This window comes from Buteo buteo, chromosome 29, assembly GCF_964188355.1.
Source record: "Buteo buteo chromosome 29, bButBut1.hap1.1, whole genome shotgun sequence".
NCBI classification, from domain to species: domain Eukaryota; kingdom Metazoa; phylum Chordata; class Aves; order Accipitriformes; family Accipitridae; genus Buteo; species Buteo buteo.
The window spans coordinates 3,481,542-3,495,235 of NC_134199.1; the positions used below are offsets into that span (position 1 = coordinate 3,481,542).

At 44.3% G+C, this 13,694-nt stretch overlaps 1 protein-coding gene across 1 annotated transcript in view; it reads left to right on the plus strand.

The window, feature by feature from the left end:
- Nucleotides 1-946: 946 nt before the first annotated feature.
- Nucleotides 947-13,694, plus strand: part of SLX4 (SLX4 structure-specific endonuclease subunit) — a 33,165-nt gene continuing 20,417 nt past the window's right edge. Inside the window, exons 1-5 of the mRNA XM_075018272.1 lie at nt 947-1,063; nt 1,844-1,947; nt 10,456-11,212; nt 12,366-12,629; nt 13,431-13,605. Coding sequence (XP_074874373.1) covers nt 10,843-11,212; nt 12,366-12,629; nt 13,431-13,605 — 809 coding nt within the window. The 5' untranslated portion in view covers nt 947-1,063; nt 1,844-1,947; nt 10,456-10,842. The remainder of the gene's footprint in view (nt 1,064-1,843; nt 1,948-10,455; nt 11,213-12,365; nt 12,630-13,430; nt 13,606-13,694) is intronic.

The window sequence follows — 13,694 nt, forward strand, 5'->3', positions numbered from 1 at the left end:
TTCCTGTTCAACTCCAGGTAGTAAGAAGTATGAAATAAAAAGGCCATGTTCTTTCTTTTGACAGGTAAGCTTGGGAAAAGCTTGAGCTATGCAACTGCTCACCATGAAATTTCAATACTTCCATTAATTTCCATGTGAGCAGCACAGCATTCATTATAAGCCCAAAGCATTACAATTGTAACAGGCTTTAGCTGCAGCTCAGCAGCAGCCTGCGAACGCATACCTTAGGTTTTAGATGTGAAACGCATACCTTAGGTTTTAGAGTGACTTTAAATGATAGTTCCATGCTCACGAACAGGCAGTAGGTATTTCTCTCCCTATTTACAATTCGCATTCTACATGAGTATTTCAACAGATTCGAATTCCTCAAAAACATTAATAAGCAATGCTATGCTCTACGCTTTCCTCTTTCAATGGTATTTTTTTCCGGACTAGCTGTGCACCGAAGTTACATCAGAGCCGAGGCCCTACCCGAACGCTCCAGCATTTTACATTCCCCCGGGCCAGGGTCGGGCTCGGCTGAGGCCCTGAGGCGCTGCCAGGCGGCGGGAGGCGGCCGGGTCGGCCGCCGCTTTCCCCTGGAGCACGGCCGCCCCCGGTGGCCGCCGGACCGCCCGCCTCAGGCCGGGTTCGCCTCAGGAGGCGCCGCCCAGTGCCACTGCCTGCCCGGGGGGGAGGCTCCCACCCATTCTCCAGGGGCCAGGAGCGGGGAGACCGCCGGGTCGCCTTCGTCCCCCGCCGCCACGACCAGCCGCGACCGGCGGGCCCTGCTGAGGGGACAACACGAACGGGGACCGGGCGGGAGGGGGGGGGGGCATCGCCATAGCAACCAGTGGCGGGAAGCCCGTGCGCCTGCGCGGGGAGGGCGCGGTCCTCGCCCCGCGCGCATGCGCAGGCCCTGCCGGCGGGACGCTGACTGGGGGCCCGCGCATGCGCGCCGCGGCCCGTTGCAAGGCGAGGGAGACGGTTGGCGCCTCGCGCATGCGCTCCGGCTGGGCAGCGGGGCTCCCCGCCGCGGCGGCGGGGCGCGAGGAGCGGCGGGAGCCCGTGCCGCGGCGGAGAGGTCAGCGGCGGGCCGGGGCGGCGGGCCGGGCCGGGCCGAGCGGGGCGGGGCGGCCCTCTCACAGCGGCGGCCCTGCGAGCCGCCCCGCTGTGGCAGGGGCGGGCGGCGTGACGTCATGACGCCGGCGGCAGCGCCACCCGCGCGGCGCCACCTGCTGGCGGGGAGGCGGTGGTGTCCAACCCTGGGGCTGGCGTCACCGCCCAGGGTGCGACGTCATCCGCGTGAGGGTGCGACGTCAGTGGTAGGACGTCATTCCCCCTGAGGAGCGGGAGGAGGGTTCCTCGTGTGGGACGGGGTGCGGCTCAGGGGCTGGCGGGCCTGCCTGGCCCCGCCGGGGCGCGGAGCCTGAGGGGAGCCCAGGCCTTCGCCCTCAGGGGCCCGTCGCAGTTACAGCCGGGAGCGGAAACCTTGAGGCACCTCCGAGCGTGGCCTCGAAGCCCTGACGTGTTTGTTAGGGGACCTCAGGTTGGGTTCGGGTGGGCAGCTGATTGCTGTGCTGCAGCTGTTCGGTAGGGTAAAACTCCATCCTTGATGTTAAAATGGCATCAAAAGCAAAAGTTCGGTGATAAAGCAAAGGCGAAGTTGTTCCACGGAAGGCCTGATTATGAGGCTGGCTGAGTTTAAGCAGCGTTGACAGCTAGGAAGATTCATTAAAAACTTTGTTCGATGTGTCCAGCCTCAAAGCAGACTCCTTTCAAGCAATGTCATCAGGGAAAGTGATTCTGAGGAGTTTGTCAGCTGCTGCATGAAGCAAACTGGAATTTTATTTTTCTCTTCCAGACTCAGGGTCACAAGGAGCAGCGTATGGGCCTGCCTTGAGGGGAAGCAGTGGGTGTCGGCCATTTTACTGACAACGCTTTGTCCCTGATCCTGCAGATACACAGGTGCTTCTTTTAACCCTGGTCTTTTTAAATAAAGTCGAAATTATGCATTTGCTGGGCAAAAACATACTATTTGTACTAAATAGTTTGACTGTAGTAAAGCCCAAAGACGGTAACATTGGCTGATGCTCAGTCTATTGGCTCCTGTATAAACTCTCAAAAATCACAGGCTGGGTACAGTCCATGTTTTGACTACAAAAAAAGACCCTTGTGTGGTTGGCTTTCGTATCTACTTAAAATCATATTCTTCTTCCTCCTGGTCCCTCTTCTCCCCTTTGATTTTGCTGTTTGGATTAAAACAGTTTTCTGGATAGCCAGAAGTCATTGTATTGCTTTACACTGTACAGATGTGTCAGAGGCAGACTGGAAACAGAAACAGAAAGAATTTTTATCATAAGCTTTACATTTGGAAGAAAATGGACCTCAAGTTCTTTTGAGCATTTGCTTTTCCCACTGGGTCAATTTTCATTACACGTTTTTTCCAAAGAAACTGTCAAATGGTAGAAAATAGCAATTTAAACAGGATGTTTGACACATTATTGTATGCTAGTGAAACTCAAACTGTGCTTCAGGATCCTCAGTTGTATGCAAGGCCTTTGTCCAGAGTTTCTAGAAAGAATTTTCCTGGAAGCTAAACACAGAGGAATTGACATCCTTGTCTGAGAGCTGACCTCTTGCTGTTATTGTAGCAGTCTGTGGAAGACACATATTTATGCATCCCTGAGATCATTGGTATGATACCAGAGTTTCCCAGAGCATTCTCATCAAGTCTGTAGGTAATGATATATTTGGATATTGAGAAGGTGAAGGAACTAAGTCAATGAAAGGAGAAGATATTTTAATAGGAAGAAATGTAAAAATGTATTTTCTGAACAGTAAGGCGAGCTTGTTTATGATAGACACTGGAGTACAGAGAACAGATATGGTAGCATGGAAATGTCATAAAGCAACATATCCACAAAGTAGTATGTTGTGTATTTTACTGTAGCTCTTATATGTGATTTTAGCTGAGAAGAGAGCAAGTTATTTATTGTTATAAATTAACAAAATGTTAGTGTAAAAGATACATTATTAGATCACCTGTAGCAAACTGTGATGAGTTTGGTCACCTTTTCAAAGCAAGCATCATTTTATTTTAGAGAATGTGGGGAAATCAAGATACTGTGTTAAATTTCATTTTATATTTGGCTTTTGTGATGATAAGCTTCAACATAATCACAAATCAGAAGATAGACTTTTGGGGAAAAAATAGTATCAGTAGAACTTCCATTGGTTTAAGTGAATGTGCCTCTTAGGATAACATTGTCTTCTTGGAAAGAAATGGCTTGAATGTTTAACATTGTAGTGTTCTTACTTCTCTTTATATTCAGTTCTTCATTAATTATTCAGTTGACTTTCTTGCCGTCCATAACCCTGATTGCTGCACTCTTGATCTACAAAATGATAGAATTGTTTGACATGGTCAAAATTCTCTGTGTCAGAGTGGAGTCAGACACCCGGGGTAAGGTCACATTGTGGTCAGTTTGGAGGAATGGTGGGCTAGGTGAGGCTTCGTACTGGGTACTGAAAAGGCAGTTTGAAACAGCACCTTTCCTAAGCTGTATGCCTCTGGTGCCGTATGACCTGTGGGCAATGCAGCCTCTTGTGAATGAATCGTGCTGTAGGTTCCCTGTAGCAATTTTACCACAGTTTTCACTAGCACCAACTACGAAGGAAATAAAACCTTTTTACTGTTACAGCATATGTATCGATACGGCCACAGACTCATCCAGGAGCCTGCCAATGTTCTGATTATCTGTCCGGACTCCTAACTCCTTTGTACTTGTTGCTTCCCAGGATAGATTTACCTATCCTGTACATATGGCCTTGTCCCAAAACAGGAACTTTGTATTGAGATTTGTGCTAGTTTACCAAGTGGTCTGCATTGGTCTGCCTCTCTGTCATCAACACTATCTAACAGTTCCTTTCTCTGCATCATCAGACAGCTTCATCAATGGTGGTTTATGTCTCTCCTAACTCACTTCCTTAGTCTAAATAATAGAAAAATAAGATAGGCAGAGAGTTAATCTCTGTGGGATGATACTAGGAACATATGTGCTCAGTGACTGCTGTTTGCAGTTGCATTTTGAAACCCACCTACTACATTTTAATAATTTTAAATGTATTGTATTGATTTTGCATGATTCTAATTAATCATTTCGTCCCTTGATACTTCTTTAATGGTTTACAAAAGACTTACGCCTCTGTTAACGTGCAGAGGTCTCATTAAAAAGGTATTAGCTTAACGTAGGAGATCTTGGTTTTCATAAAACTGTGTTTATTGATATTAATTTCATTATCCATCTTCATTCATCAATTCCCATACAAGCCATTTCTTTAACGGCCTGGTGCTGATCTCAGTCTGAAAGATGGGTGTTTACTTCCCTAATTGTCCTTTTTGAAAAATCACAGTGACTTCTACTTGCAAATGATCTGATTCTGTTGACAGAAATATCTTCAATAGCTGCTGTTCAGTACGCTTTGGATTACTGTTAGAATAGGCTACTTTCATCAACATCATGGGATGGATATTATAGGAATATTTTGTATTCTCATTATTAACAGTTCTGCAGTTTGTTTTATAATGATCTAGTGGCCTTGGTAGGTTCTTCTTTTTGGTTTGATGTACACCAAAAAGACCTTTTTGAAAGTCCTTAACTTTTCTGACCAGAAAACTAATCTTATGTAATTTTACCTCCTTCTCGTTTTAATACAATTCATTGTTTATATTCACTGCTATCCAATTCCCTTACCATGATGTTATTTTACATATTTGTTTTTATTATTACTCTGATTACTTTTCTTTCTCTGAAAACCAAGTTAGGTTTTAATAAGTATTGTTCTCTTTATTGATTTTTGGGGCCTCTGCTGAAATGGTTTTATTCAGTCCTTAATTCTCAATTGTATTTTTCTGTTCAAATTAATAATTTTTTGTTGCTTTCAGTCAAATCAAATAAGCATTTTTGAAACACCAGCTGCGTGTATTTCTGATTTGTATGCTACTGTGTTTGCATACAAGCCATGAGCATTTGCACCTGAGCAACCGTTAGTTTTTATTTTTGTATTCACTTCCCCTTTATCCTTCCAGAGGAGGTAAAAAGTAAAAATTTTCTATTTCAGTGAAGTGCTTTTTAAAGTAAGGTTAGTTTCTACAGCATTTGAAAGGTAGAGGAACGTTTTGTCACGTAAGTAGTGATTTAAAATTCACGTCTGGAATGTGATAGATTTTTTTACTGGCTATGAAGTGCTTTGCCATACGTACAAGGTACTAGCAGGGGGAGGTGTAGTTTTGAAAAGAAATGTGAGTGTGGTACTCTGGTGGGATATCAGTAATAGAAGTGGATGATGTCACATAGACATTGATACTGGTCATTGCTAAGATTGCTCATTAGAATCTGATTATGATTTTCCTAGCTATCATTTCCTTGCTTATATAGGCTTGAGTTAATTTGTAATTTCCTATTTTCCACATCTGGTTTTGTTATCCTTTTCTGGCACAGGAAAGCTGGCAGAGACCAGGACCAGAGGTTTGGTACCTGACTTTGAATTCCTGTTCTGCACTTATATTTGTTCTCTCCTCACAGAACAAGTGCTGCTGTCCTCAGTGTTAATTTATTTGCACTTCTACAAACACAGAGACTGTGCACTGTACACATCTAGTGTTGTGTCCTTGTAGAGTAGTGTTGGTGATAAAGGTATCAGTTAGTGCAGGAACCTGGTGAGAAAAGGTGCTAGCAAAGAGAGTCTCTAAAAGTATGGAGGATAATATGCTCTTTCAGAAGTTACACTGTTGACATGTAGGTTCATCTCCATCAGGAACCCGTAGGAAGATTTTTTTGTTACAGGATTTGGTCTGGAAGAATCCCTACGGACCAGCTTCTGGTGTGGTTTCCAGAACAAACACTACAGAAATTCTTTCCCTGTGCAGTATTTGGACTGGCTTGATTGAAAGTTTTGCTACCAACCTTCAGATGTTCAGGCTACAGCTTTCACGGAAAGAGAAGGGGAGGGGGCAATAAAACTCAGTGCCAACGCAACAGGGTGCATCCCATCATCCTGTCTGCTGTCAACACTCTGTAATTAGCAGCCTGGGTTCATACAGGCCATGGCGGTTAACTCATTTCTGAAGACGGAGGCGGTATCAGTCACTTTGATCCCATTCTTTGACTTTCCTTTAAGTTCTGGCCAGCCTTACAGGACTGTCAGGACCACTCCTATGTTGATCTTGCTGGTGGAGGAAGTGGGAGAAGGTGCTCCTGCCGAGAAAGGTGCCACCCTTTCTGCAGCAACCCACTTTGCCTGGCATGCAAACACAGCCTCACTCCATGTGGAGACGGGTGCTGCAGACTCAGCATCTTGTCTTCCTACACCCAGTTGGGAATGCAGTCGCCTCTTAGGCTGTTTCACTGGTGGAGATGGGGGGAGAGGATCTGTCTGCAGAATGGGGTAATTTGTACTTTCATCACAAGGAAATGGTACTTATGAAAAAAAATTCAGGTTACTTTTTGCCTCACTTTCTAGTGTTAAATAATCCCACTTGCCCTACTCTTTCTTGTGAAACCCAGGAAATTGCTCCCAAGGTAGCATGGCACTTTCCTTTTTTGAAGGTATAGAGCCAGGCTTTCTTCAAAGATGAGTAACTGAGGAGGATATCTACTGAAGCAGCACTGCGGGGGTTGAGAGGGGAGAAGGTATCTGCTGGGTACAAGTTATTGAGGCCTACCTAGCACTCATGTACGCTTTCTAGCCATAATGATGACATGCTCTTGGAGACTGAAATGGCAGGACAATTGTTCCTGGAACAAATAGACAGTTTAAAGCGGCAAGTGAGCAGGCCCAGATATTGTATATTTGAGAGCTCAGAAGAGATACTGTCAAGTGGTTGGACTGCTGGTAGAAATACACTTTCAGTTGTGTCCTGGTTTCAGCTGCTCTGAAAGGTGGGAGGGTAGCAGATGTTTTACCTGTTGGGTTTTGGCTGTTTGGGGTTTTTTTAAGAAGGATTCTATGATTGAACTAAGTAATTACAAGGCAGTAAGTCTTTTATGTGTACCTATTAAACTGGTTGAAATGATCATCAAGTTATTTGTAGACGTCTGTCGTATTTTTAACCTAATAGCATCTCAACAACATGGTAGCCTAGTTTCTCCAGTAGACTGTCTCTCAGTAGTCTAATGGAGTGGTTTGAATTTGTCAACAAATCAAGAAATAAAGAATGGTTTAATGTAGTTTACTCAGAAATCCTTTGAAAAGGGGAAAGAGATAAAGAATTGTCATGAATGGTAAATGATCTAAGAGGGGAAGCTGTCTGAAAGGTAGCAAAGAGCATCCAAGGGTTCATTCTGAATCCTCCTCAGTGTGTGCCTGGTGGTCCTGCTGGGAAGTGATGCAGCTTTTTTAGCTCAGTCGAGGTCAGAGGTAGTTCCAGCAGGCTCTGAGCTGCAGGTAACACAGTATATCATGAACTTAAGTGTGGATGAGTGTGAAGTAGAGCATGGAGGTGGAAAAAGAGATAAATCATATGGAACACCTTAATGATACCAGATACTGAAAGAGCCCTGGGCATCTCTGTTCAGGTAAAACCTTTGCTCAACAAGCAGATGCTTTCAAAACAAAGCAAAGATGTTAGGATCTGCGAGGCCTGGGTGGGGAAGCAATGTGAACAATATAAAACTTCTTCATCCGCAGTATCAGCAGTCTGCTGTCTGCAGTACTGGTCATCATGTCTCAGAAAAAGCAGTGGACAGTGCAGGAGATCCAGGGAATACTGATGGAGATGGTTAGGGGCCAGAAAAGATTCTCCTAGGAAAAGAGAAAAGACTGGGACTTTTATTTTAGAGCACAGACACTGGAGGATGTGATACATGTAATTTAATAAAATATTGAGTGGTCTAAAGAGAGTGGATTTGGAGCTTCTGTCCTCCTTGTCTCAACAGAAGACAGTCAGTGAAGTACAAAGGAAACAAACAGAACTGATGAAAAGGAATACTTTCTCCTGTTTTGTTTTGTTTTTTTTTTTTAGTTAAAGCAGGGAACTCAATTCAATAGATGCCGGTGAGCCTAAAAATGGCAAGATCAAAAAGGTGAGGTTGTTATATGGCTGGAGGGTTATGATAGTAACATTGATGGATTTTTGTAAGAATTAACTCTTGTGGTTCTGGTTTAAAGAAGGTTACCAGGAAACAAAATTAGTCCCAAATGGAAAAGGCAAGGACAGACTATTTGTAGGATCATAGGATAACTGAGGCTGGAAGTGGCCTCAGCAGGTCTCTAGTCCAACATCCTGCTCAAAGCAGAGTCAGCTATGGGGTCAGACCAGGTTTCTCAGGGCTTTATCCAATCTGCCTGACCCGTTCTGCCTTCTGAAGGGTTCTGGGCTTTTTCTGCAGCGGCATGCGGTGCTGCTCGCTGCTGGGGACACACTGCTGAGCTGAGCAGATCCTGAGCAATGCATCTAACTCACCTACATATTTCAGGTATGCAGGTCAGTGGAAGTGGCAGAACCTAGCACCATTAGGGCATGTGCTATTGCTGTCTCCTTCCCCCTGCAACTTGGACCTTGAGCAAAAAGAGCAGTCAGTACAAAATACACTAAATCTAGTCTTTTCCTTCCATTTTCCAGGTTCCATCTTTCATTCTTGCTGGTCCTGCTTTGTACCATTTTGCTGATCTACATTTACTTGAAGGGCACAGCTGGGCTATAGATTTGGCAGCTAAGGGGATAGCTAAGTGCTGCTGTTTATTTTATTTGACCAGCTTTGTGATTTGTTGAGTCCTAAAATCCTCCAAAATGAATTTAATACTATACTGAAAGAAATTATTTTCAAAGCCATTACTTTTTGAGCTCTACAAACTGGTGCCAAAGCTGGCTGTTAGGTACATGAATAGGAGCAGCATCAGAAATACCGAGATGTTGAACAGAGCAGGAGCCTGTAAATACAAGTCTGGAAAGAGAGGAGTAAGACAGATAAATTCTTAGGTTTGCATCATTTGTATGTCTGACTTCATCTACCTGGGGCACTGAACATTGATTGCAAACGCAAAAGTGCTGATCTGTTTCAAAGTTTAATATCAGGAACTCACCATAAGTAATACAACAGTACAAATGTGTCTGTGAGAGGTATTTAAAGCCATGGAGGATGTGAGATTCTGTTTTTCTCCACATGCTGTCTTCTACTTAGAAGAAAATGGTCAATTTACAGTGATAACTACACCAAGATTCTGTCCAGGAAAATTAAATTTATGAACTGGCTACATAAAACTTCAGTTTCTCTCTAACAGGAAATGACTCCAAGATTCACAGCAAAATCCTCTGCTGGTTTGGGAGCCTGAGTTTAAAATAAATAAATCCATTAACATCTGTAATTGCTTATAGGAAAGGCTGACCCATGAAAGTGTGTAACCAGCATTCCTTAGCCTCGCATGTCTGCAGCCAAGCCATTTGAGAAAACAATCTCGCATGTGTTTTTCCTGCTTTTTGAGTCTTTCTATGCCCAGAGCTTTACTGGAGAAACTGAACCACAGCTGCTGCCATTCCAAGTGAAACACTCTGGTTTAGGCTTGAAAGAAATAGGTTTTGGGAGCAATATAAAACCTCTGGTAAAATAGCCAGAACCATAGTGAACTTAGGACTAGGAAGAAGAGGACAATCAAAATGTCTAAGAATAGAGATCTAGGTTTAATGTTGCCTGGGGGTTGATGGCATTTACATCTGGACGTTGTACCCAATGCTGTTCCATGTAATCCCTAGCTAGTACTGCTGTTCTTACTGTAGCTGAAAAGATTAAGAAACTCATTTTAGAATACCATTTGTTCAGTCTGTTTACCTTGTGTATTTGACAGCAGTTTGTGAAACATGGTCAGTGCCATGGTTTATTGAGTACTCAGAGGAATAGTTCAGTATTCATTAGCAGGAGAGCTAATCCTGAAGGTGAGCAGCCATGGAGGTAAGAGGAGAGAAAGGATGAACATATTTGATAGAATTGTTCTCAGACTTGTCCCAGAAACCCTTCTGAAATGCCAGAAACTGCCTTTATTCACTTCTGAAAATAGATTGGGCTCTCCTCTTTAAAGCTGTGGTGTTGCAAAGCAAAATTTTACACTGTAGAATAGCTGCTTGATCTGAGGGACTTCCCCCCCCACACCCCGCGCTACATTCACTGGTCTTGTGTTATATAAATCTAAGTATGAATGCATATTAAAAAAGGACAGTCTCAAATCCTGAGATCCAGGACAAAAGCCTACCCAGTATCAGATATCTGTTTTGAAAGCTTTCCTCTTCTTTCCTCATGTGGCTTGTGCATGTCTATAGTACAGTTATAGCGATAGCGTTTTGGGTCAATACTGGCTTTTTCTAATCTTACTATTTTATAAAAATTCTCTCCTCCTTCAAAGTTCTACACCAGCCCTGTCCCACGCTGCATTTGCATATACCATCCTCCATAACCACCTTTTTTTATTTCTTTATTTAAGGGCTTTAGTAAGTGTCTTTGTGAAGCCCTATAGCGTGTCATGAAGATCCTACGCGTATTCTGCACAAACTGACGTGATTAACGTAAGGTCTAGAGGCCTCTGAAGAGCCAACTTGTGAAAGCAGGTGGGGTTCTTGGAGAGAGAATGTGCTCTACTAAATGGCTGTGAATTAAGTGTGGAAGAATGAACTGTCAGAGCAGCACAGAAGTGCCCACACTGTTGACCTCATTGAAGTCTGGAGAATGGAGATCTCTGAGGTAGTGGAAGGGAATTGGTGAAAATTGCAGGTCACGGATGATGCAAACCTGAACTGATTCTGGTATCTCCCCCTGCCCTCCAGTCCTCACAGTGTCAGTAGGCCACAGCGTAACTGGAACCTGCAGGCCAATGGATGAACAGGACAATGATTTCAAAGAGTTATGGGCGAATCTTTTAGGTAGAGGGAAGAAAAAAGCTGGGGATGCTGAAGCGGCAAAGGGTGCTCAGAACAGGTCAAAGAGCACTGCAGCAAGAAGCAAATTAAGAAGAGGAAAAGCTGCCGCTAAGAGCCAAAACCATCATCACTTACCAGCAGCGAAGGAAACAATTTTACCTCAAGATTTGGGTCCAAAGGAACAAACATTGGTGCACAAAGAAGATGGTGATGCTGTGGCCTGTAGTAGTGGTGAAACTACACAAGGGGATGGAAAGAGAAACCCTTTCCCTGCCAGCCAGCTGAGTACAGTGGCCAGTGAGTGTAGCCAGAGGACTCTGACAGGTGAGTGAACCTAGGCTAGGACTGAAAAGACTCTGTAGTTCAGTGGTGGTCTTCAGAAGCCCACCTGGTGGGGTCATATAGCAGTGCTGATTGAAGCAGGCTTGCATCTTTTGTTTCCGTCTACACTTAGCTACTTAGGCTTATCTAGGGGTTTAACCTAGGAGTGTGTTCTGTGCTACAGGCAGGCAGATGTCCTTCAGTAAGGTGAAGCCTTGGTACAAAGTGATGAGTTGGGGAGTCATTATTCACTGTTTTTTGCAGTATTACAACTGAGAAAAACACCCTCAAATCATCTAGAAGCAAGCTTAGAATATATTGAGGTGCTTTTTCATCCAGTGCATCATTGTATGCTGAAATGTATTGCCACTGGATGTTGTCAAGGCCAAAAATGAACGAGTTAAAAAAGGTGTTGGATTAATTCATAAAGGATTAGTCCTTCAGTGGTTATTAAATGTGATGGCCAGAATGCAGTCACCAGTGCAGGAAGTCCTTAAACTGATAAATAAGGTCAGCCAGGAAAAGGATTATTTTGTACCTGTCCTGTCCTGATCACCCTTTCTTAAGTATGTGTTGCTGACTGGGCCCAGAGACAAGATACTGGGCTGGTGAGATCTTTGGTCCCATCTTGCACACTGCGCATATCCACAGGATACCTCAAGCAGAGCAGTGGTATGCTGAGGTGTTAGTTTGGCATTGCCTCTGCCTCCTGCTTGTTACCACCTCTCTTTGGGAACTCCGGGTTCCTTCAGCTCAGAGCCTGAAAGTTTGAGCCACAGATGGGGTTTGGAGATCAGAGCAAAGAACAGGAGGAACCACATGACATTGTGTGGTGGGAACACTGGGGCTGTAGGGCTGCTTGTTCTCACTAGTGACCTTCAGGCAAGGCCTTCCTTAATATTCCTTCCTCTAAAAGGGATTTAGAGATACGTAAACTCCACTGTACCGCGGAAGCCTGATACTGGTACTGTGGTTATCAAGTATAAAGTCATGTAACAGCTAAACAAATTGTTCACTTCTTCCTCCAAGAATGCCTGTTGCAAAACTGAGCCTGGCTTAGGCTACTCTTGGGGAGGGTTTTCCAGCAGCTATCTGGGCAGCTCAGCTATGTGTTTAAAACTGACTGGTAAAGCTCTGATGTTTTCTCCCCCTCTAGTAAATACTCTGAGTGGCTGTTCCCAGACTACATTATCCTTCCATCCTGCTACACAGCCAGGGGCCTGCTCTTCACTCACCTCAAAGATACCACCGCTCGCAGGGTCGAAGATGCGGGTAGCAGAGCTGGTAGTGGAGAGAATGCAGCAGTTCAAGAGAGTGGCACCTGAGCAGCTAAAACACAGCACAGATGATGGTTTGCCAAAGTCTGTAGCCAGCATGGATTTCCCTGGCGAAAGCCAGGAGCAGAACCCACCAGAGAATGGTACGTTTCTTTTGTTAACTCTTGTACATGCAGAAAGAGTGCTGTGCGCTGGTGAGAATGGTTGCATGAGAAGCAGTCCAGATTCCTGGGCTTTTTTCCCAGCTAGCCTAGTGGCTTAGTGTGCAGCACTGAATAAATCACTCCAGATCGCTGAGAAAACTTGCTTTCTCTATTGTTAAAGGACTATCCGTACTTTTCTCCCAGCTCTTCTCTAAGGCTGAATCAACCTCATGTTACATTCTGGAAGGTTAATTGTCTTCTTGGAAACAGGTTGAAATTCCAACAGGATCAGTGGACTTTGTCATCCTTCCCTTAAGACAGTGTTAGGTAGCTGTTAGGTCAATATGACTCTTAGGTAGCCCCCATCTTTGGTGGATCCCCAAGCACTCTGTAAGGTAATATGTTCTATGCAGATGAATTGAATTCACAGTATTTTACTCTGGTTTGGTTCTTTATAAGTCAAGGCCCCATTGGTTCTGTATGGACATGAAAATCTGCTGTGTTTTAATATGTAATGTGTAAGATCCCATATTCTCCCCAGAAACTTTACCCAAAACTTACCCTTCATTTGGCTCTGGCATGCAACGTACTGTGAACAAATTGCCACCTCTTGCTCCTCGGCTAGTGCAGTCCTGTAGCATTCCCTTGCGAGAGATGAGATGTGAAGATGCAAGGGAAAGACTGCAATTAATTTTTGTGTGTCTAGTTTAATAAACTAATAATGAGAAGTATAATGGCTCCATGCCTTTCATACAGGATTCTTAGTTTTCTATCTTAGATCATCTCTCCCTTCTTTGCCAGATACCCACCATCTTCTGTCCATGGAACATGACGGTGCTCTGGCTTTGGCTCTTCAGCAGGAAACCAAAGAGGAAGCCCTGGCAAGCCTGGAGGATGCAGGCTTGTTTTTTTGTCAGATCTGCCAGAAGGATCTCTCAGCCATGAACACAATGCGACGAGAGCAGCATGTTAACAGGTGAAAGACCAGCATGATGTGTCCTTTCCACATCCTTTCCCATTAACCTCATAGACTGCTCACTCAGCTTATCCATTAAAGAACATCAT